Source organism: Vombatus ursinus, unplaced genomic scaffold (assembly GCF_900497805.2).
Source record: "Vombatus ursinus unplaced genomic scaffold, bare-nosed wombat genome assembly UNPS02014941.1, whole genome shotgun sequence".
NCBI lineage: Eukaryota > Metazoa > Chordata > Mammalia > Diprotodontia > Vombatidae > Vombatus > Vombatus ursinus.
In genome coordinates, this window is record NW_020954719.1 from 1,034,303 (window position 1) to 1,042,224 (window position 7,922).

The 7,922-nt window shown below is 34.5% G+C and overlaps 1 protein-coding gene across 3 annotated transcripts in view; it reads right to left on the reverse strand.

Moving 5' to 3' along the window:
- The window catches only part of BICD1 (BICD cargo adaptor 1), a 221,942-nt gene that overhangs the window by 88,617 nt on the left and 125,403 nt on the right, over positions 1-7,922 (reverse strand). For all 3 annotated transcript variants that reach the window (XM_027844386.1, XM_027844385.1, XM_027844384.1), the window contains exon 6: positions 3,058-3,210. In XM_027844386.1, the coding sequence (XP_027700187.1) occupies positions 3,058-3,210 (153 nt within the window). The remainder of the gene's footprint in view (positions 1-3,057; positions 3,211-7,922) is intronic.

Genomic DNA, 7,922 nt, shown 5'->3' on the forward strand with positions numbered 1-7,922 from the left:
TAAAACACAGTTCTTCCCACTTCTGTTTTCTGGTTTTTTTTGCATCCTCTTCCTTATTTAAACACAATTCTTCCCCAACTTTCCCCAATCTTGAATCAACCTCTTCCCCAAGATTCCCAGGAAAATGTTATATTTTTCTTTCAAGAGGGGTCTTTAATGCCTTAGATTGCAAATCTTGGGACATCCATATCACACTACCAAGTAAGATATTTTAGGGTAGAGCTACATTTCAATTACTGTTTTAGTTACAACATGCAGGTGGCTACTTATGTTCCTGTAGGACTAGCCTTCATTCTATTTCTGACAAATAAAAGAAAATTAGCATCCAATGAAATGTGGCTGAAGAACTGAAATTTGTTTCTAATTTGTTTCCGTGTTAGAACAGATACTGCAACTGACAAATGACAAGTTAATCAGAACTAATCCTTGTATTCAGGGTTTTTTTTTCCAAATACATTTTGAATATAAATTACTCATTTGTGGAGTGAATATCTAATACCTAATCAATGAATAGCTAGGTTATTGGGAATTTGGAGGGAAAGAAAAAAAAATCAACTCTTCATTTTTCAAGAGTTACATTTCAATGTGGTAACTTGATTTTTCATTATTTATATACTTTGATCAGACAGGAAATTTTTGATAGATACAAGTGCTCATAAGAAAGAATGTACTGAAGAAAAATATGGCATTGTCTAATTTTTACAACGTGTATACTTATACCCTCTTATCAAAGAATAAGCTAGAATGCTTCCATTGTAACATTTTGGCAAATAATGATGAAATAATACGTTAGCCACTGATTTGGGGCAATTATCATATGATGTCTTAAAAATAAAAGTGAAATTAAAGACAAGTTAACTGTTTCAGAACAGCTAGGTGGCACAGTGGATAGAATGCCACGTCTGGAGTCAGGAAAGACTCATCTTCCTGAATTCCAATCCAGCCTCAGACAATTACTAGCTTGTGTGACCCTGGGCAAGTCACTTAACCTTGTTTGTCTCCATTTCCTCATATGTAAAATGAGCTCAAGAAGGAAATGGCAATGCACTCCAACATCTTTGCCAAGAAAACCCCAAATGGGGTCACAAAGAGTCAGACATGACTGAAATGACTGAACTACAACATAATTGTTTCAATTTTCATTTATTTCTGCTGAATCATCTATTAGTTTCCATTTTTCAATTACTGTTAAAAGAAGAAGAGTGAAACAGAAATAACCATCAATTGGTTACTACAAATTGCCAAATAAAGCATCCTAGTTAACAAATACTCTTAGGAAATCATAGCAGTCTTTCCAGCATGACTTGAACTGGCCGTAATTAACCCCGAAGGGAAATTAAAATCCACCCAATAATACCCAATAGGAGAGTGCTGCAGGTGTACCTTCAATTAACTGCAGCACATTGGAAACACCCACATTGCCAATGCAATCTATCACTGAGGATTTAGATTTTTCAGAAACTAATGGTCATTTAAAATTCAAATCCTCAGTGACAGACTGTATTAGCAACATGAGTATCTCCAATGGACTATAGAAAATTTGCTTTAAGTCCTATTTGTGTTTCATGGGGAGAGAATTTATTCTTTTTGACTTCCAAAGGTTTCTGAGAAACACTGAAAATGCAAGCATAAAATGCAACCATTCCTCAGTACACATACAGAGCTACATCTATTCAATGATTTAAGTGGGATAGGATGAACACTGAATGGTGTTCCAGGACGTTATGAACTGAAATTATTCAATCACCTCTTTATCATCAGCTCAACATGGTCCATTTTCAGTTGTCTTCCAACACAAAATTCTTAAAAATCAGTGGGGAAGTATCTATAGTCAAAAGATAACATTTTGATGGTGGGGTTGGAGGAACCCCTCTCAGTTTTCTCCTTTGAGAAGGGAAGTAGAAGCAAAATTCAGTTCAGAATGTTATAATGGCATCAGCTAAGACTCTTGGTGAACCCCAACTATCCTGCTACTTTTGTCATTCTCTTTTAAAAAACACAAATATTAACAAGCATTTTCACAAATTGCATCTTCCAAGAAGATAGTTACTGTCATTGTTAATCCAACAACATCATATCAAGGACATATAGTTTTCTGAACTTCCTTACAAAGAGAAATTACATTAACATATGTATGCATTAGTTGAACTCTCAAACTAGAAATGAGACGGCGATTTCTTCTAATAGTTGGAGGAAAATAGGTATTTTTTTTCTTAATGGCTCCGATCTTGATTTTTACCATGTAAATTCAATTTTTCTTGAGATCTCAAAGAATTCTACAAATTAGAACCATTTTAATAATAATGAGAGGTGTTCTAACTTTCCTAACCATAAGCCCTAGTACCTATTTTTTAATGGGCTGAAACTATTCCAAATGTTTGTAGAAACAAGTAGCAACAGAGTTCAGTCTCTTTACTTCTAGTGCTTATGCTAAGCTCTCTTCAACAGATTGTTTTTTTTAGTTCTAAACTACAATAACATAGACTGAAACTCGAAGTTGAGGCATCTTTTGCCTATACAATAATCTATTAAACTACACTATTTCAATTAAAAAATAATAACAAGAAAAATGTAAGGAAATAGCACTGTATAAATTTCATAGGGAAAAGTAGTTTTGTTAAATTTAATTCTTTAATACATCAAAAGACCAAAAAAAAAAAAATCTATGATTCATCGCTGCTCTCTCTACTTATATAGAATGCATCCTCTCTAAGTTTTCATGTTTTGCTATGGCCAGAATAATATATCAATTGTTGGTTATTCTTTCCGAACTTAAATAGCCTGGTCCTCAAATATCACACAGTTTGTCACAAAGACTGTCTCTGAATACCTTCTCACTTGGTACAGCCTGCCAGACCTTGTGCTCCACATGCATAACTACTATCATCCCATGGTGAAGCAGCAAGAAAACATTAGCAAAGGTTTGTTACCTTGAGGAGAGAAAAATTAAGGCAAAACTTGAGAAACTGCTGATTGAGATAGGAAAAGGCCAAATATTAAGCAGAAGGTATACTTTCATTTGGACTATAACTAATAAAATCTTTAAAAAAATCCTACCTGGTTCTGTTTCAATGTGGACACCAACTTCTGTAAAGTAATATTTTCCTCTTCCAATTCAGTGTAGTCCTGAAGGAGGCGGGTTTCTCGAAACTTGTATTCTCGGATTTCATCCTTCATTCTTATTCTCTGCAGCTCTAACACCTCATTGTTCTGAAAACAGAAGGGGAAAAAAACCCACAGGCTGAACATAATTTCTTTCCTCCGATGACCAGTATGGTAAGACAGCATCTCAGGAAGTTAAAAAAAATCAAAATCAATGAACATGTGAGAAATGGTCTTTAAATGGTATTTTTTTAAGTTTATAGTCATGGTGGTTTTGTCTTTGATAACTTCTAGAAAGGAAACCTGAACAAGTAATACAACTTACAGAGAAATATCCTTTCTCCATTTTATAATAGATTTTGTATTTTTTTCTGCAAAGGGAAAATAACTACAATTTTTTTCTTATAGTAAACAGTCATAGCTATTATGTACACAGCCAGCAATTCATGTATTTTCTTCCATATATATACCTTTCCCCATCACACTATTTGTAAAGAAAATTTTAAGATATATTTTGCCCAAATGTTTTCCAAAACAAGTACCTAAAACAAATCACAAAATTGGAGATAAAATCAGGAAGAAAATTTAAATTCCCAGTATACTCAGGTCAAATAAGAAAAAAGCGATCTATAAAACCTCTCCTGGTAAAATGGCATTTTCTTGCTAGTATTTTTCCCCATCCTAGATTCTGATCTTTTCAGGAATTCTGGCAGCTTGGAAACTTAATGGAGCATGATATTTCATAGGCTAGTAACAGGACTGGCCATTAATAAGGAAGACTATTTAAAATTTAGTGACAAGATAGGAGGGAATGTATGTGATAAGAAGAATAGAGAGATTGTGGCCCAAATGAGAGAAAGATGTCCAAAACTTTCAAAATACTCATTGGATGACAAGAAGAACAAAAAAATGATTAAAGTTCAATGTTGGTGATACTGTGGGGGAAGTAGGTATTCTAACATGCTATCCTGATAAAGGGGTGAATGACAGAGTGAAAATTAGAAATATATGTGTGTGCATACACACAATGTGTGTACATATATATATATATATATATATATATATATATACACAAATGGAAATGTATTTTCCTTGACTGTACATGTTTGTAAAAGGGATTTTGTTTTTTTTTTGTTCTCAGTTGTAGGGGTCAGGATGGAAGAGAAAGATGACAGAGTTTTGCTAACCGAAAAACAAAATTTCATTTAAAAAAAAACAAATGAGAGGAAGAGGGAAAACAATCATAATTATGTATAGGGGATGAGTTATTTACCAAATAAAGCATAGAGAGGATAATCACAGGAAATAAAATATATAATCTTGAATACATAAAATCGAAAAACTTTTCACACAAACAAAATCATTATAGATAGGATTAAAGGAGAAATAATTACCTGAGGAAAAATCTTTGCACAAAATTTATCTGATAAAGACCTGATATCCAAGATCTCTAGGGAACTGATTCAAATATATATGAAGAAGATACATTACTCTAAAGATAAATGGCCAAAGAATATGAACAAGCTGTTCTTAGAAGAAAGACAAAGAACCAGGAGAACATTGTAAACAGTAACAGCAATGTTGTATGATGAACTGTGAATGACTTAGCTACTCTCAGCAAGACAATGACCCAAGACAATCCCAAAGGACTTGAAGAAAAACGCTATTTGCTTCCAGAGAAAGAACTGATGAAGTCCGAATACAGATCGAAGCATACTATTTTTCACTTTCTTTCTTTCTTGGCTTGAGTTTTCTTCCACAAAATGACTAATATGGAAATATATTTTACATGATTGCACAAGTATAATCTATATCAGATTACTGTCCCAGGGAAGAGGAAAGGGAGAAAGAGATGGATAGAATTTGGAACTTTAAACTTAAAAAAAAGGAATGTTTAAATTGTTTTTACATGTAATTAGAGAAAAAATAAAACATTATTTAAAAAAATGTAATGATTTGGAAAAAAAGGCAAGTTATCAAGAACAATGTAAAAAATACTAACAACTCTAAGTTTGACCTCATACCCATCAGATTGGCAAAGATGACAAAAAAAAAAAGAAAATAACTACTGTTAGTGAAGCTCTGAGAAGATAGACATACTAATGTATTCTTGGTGGAAATGTAGATCGATCTAAAATTCTAACCATTATAGAGCTATACTCCAAAAATCATTAAACTGGGCATACTCTTTGACCCAGAGAGAACATTACTAGATTTACACTCAAAAGAGATCAAAAAAGGAGGGAAAGAGTTCATATGCACAAAAAATTTATACTTCCACTTTTTGCAATAGCAAAGAACTGGAGATAAAAAAAGGTGTCTATTAATTGGTGATGTCTGAACTAACTGTGGTATATGAATGTAATAGAATTTTACGAAAGGGACATATTCACCTAAACATAAGGAGATTTCTGATGAAATGAACTAATGAAGACTGAAGTTAACAGAACTAGGTGAACAATTTATACAATGACTAAAATGTTGTAAACGAAAACAACTATAAACTATGATCAATGTAATAACCATATATGACTCCACAGTCACTGGGAGGAAGGGATGAACTGAGCATTTATATAACGTTTGCTATGTGCCAGGCACTTTGGTAAATGCTTTGTTAACTTTATTTCATTTGATCCTCACAACAATCCTGTAAGATGGGAGCTGTTAATATCCCCATTTTATAGTTGAGGAAACCGAGGCAAATAGAAGGTAAGTGACTTGTGCAAAGTCACACAGCTAGTGTTTAAGGCCAGATTTGAACTCAGATCTTCCTGACTCTAGGCCCAGTGCTCTAGCTACTGCTCAATCTAGCTACCTCATAGATTGTCATTGACTGCCTTCCTCTTCTCACAAGCCAATTGTCTTTCTTCACTGATTTTGGTAACAAACTGATTTTGGTAACATAAACATTAAAGAAGTCAAGTTTATTAAGTTTAATGGAAAATATCGATGATGGCTGACACACACCATGTTTCATCTTCACATTGCATCTAGCCATCAACCCATGCCATCTCCCTCTCTGCCTGAGCCTTTTCACTCTACTGCCCCATTTCTTTTGTTTCATATACAACAATTCACCATCTCTGTGACTTCCTAGCCTCCTCCCCTGGCAACCACTTCTCAATATGTGTTGTCTTCTGCTTTTAGAATGTAAACTTCTCGACAGTAGGAACATCATTTCATATTTGTATATGAAATTTGCCTGGCACGTGGCAAGTCCTTAATAAATGTGTTTATATTCATTTATTCTTTTCATTCATACATATTGTCATTCAGCTATAGTTTACAAATTCATCTCCAATCCAAATACTTTTTTTCAGAGTATAATATTGTTTAGAATTCAGTAATATATATAATATATATATACATAATATGTGTGTATGTACACACACACACACACACACACACATATATTCAGTAATATATTTGTCTTCCAGAATGCACGAGCAGTTTCACTGAGACAAAAATAGGCTTTAGTTATATCAACAAAGTGCTGTCTTATGTTGGAAAGTGTCCAGTTGCAAATAGATATGGTAAGTGTGACACTGAACTTCACTAGGCAATATGATATTTTGAAGTCCAGTCAATGGACCTTCTTTTCAAATTACCATATTTTAGTACATTAGGACACCTGCCAGTAAAGGTGAAAAGATATAGTTGAGTAGTTGTTTTGATTTCTAAAATCTGCATTTACAAAACAGTTCCTTACACTTAGATGAACTTCTGTTATAATAAAAGGCTGAAAGGAAATTTTGACTGTAAGTTAGGAGCATTTTGACCATAACACTGACTTTCTTCACTGGGGCCTCTGGGCCAGGTGGCTTGCCCACTGCCCTAGAGTGGCCCCATATAGTTGTGCCAGTTGTCCCAGGGGTTCCAGAGTTGGCAATATAATTATTGTGCTGGGGCTGGAAACCTCACTGGTGGTCTGCTGTGCCACTGCCCTGCTGAGGCACGACTGTGGGGCCTTAGTTGCTGATCTTTGTTGTAGCTAAGAGCCTCCTGCTGGCTTGCCTGCACACACCTGTACAGGACTGCACTCCTCTTTTACCCAATTGAGATGGCCTTTTTCTGCAGTCCTTCTAAGTTATCTTGGGTTGGAAAATTGTTTCACTTCATTTTTTGTGGGTTTTGTCTCTGCATAATTCATTTAGTGGCTTGACTTAATGTTGTTTCAAGGGAAAGTGGGGAGAGCTCAGCAATTTCCTGGCTTTTCTACACCATCTTGGCTCTACCTCTCCTTATTTTCTCAGGAGCAGATCTCAGGTCTGAAGATATTAAGAGGTCTCTGCTGTTTGATATACTCTTCACTTAACGTTTGTAGTGGCAGCTTTGGTGAAGCAAAGATGAAAGTAGTTTTGTAGAGATTTGAATATTCAGCTATTTCCGTAGTGTGTTATTACTACCTCAAACTCCAGATACAGGTCTATCTTTCTTTGTGATTCTAAAAAGTAAAATCATTTAGGAAAAGGTAAAAAGAGTATCTTAGACAAATGAGGTACAAGAAGAATTGACAGAGGAATTAGGTGGAGGAGTGTTGGTAGTTCTAGAACCCTACTCTCATCAGGAATGGGTAAATGAGGGAACTATCTATCTATCTGTCTATCTATCTATCTATCTATGTATCTACATATCTAGAAGGGTACAAAAGTCTTCTAAATTCAGAGAGAAATAAAAGGCTAAGAGGATATGGAGGGGGGAGAGGATAAGAGAGAGATTTTTTAGACGGAACCTTACTCACATCAGATCTGGGTTGAAGAGAGAACAAGATAGATAGATAGATAGATAGATAGATAGATAGATAGATAGATAGATAGATA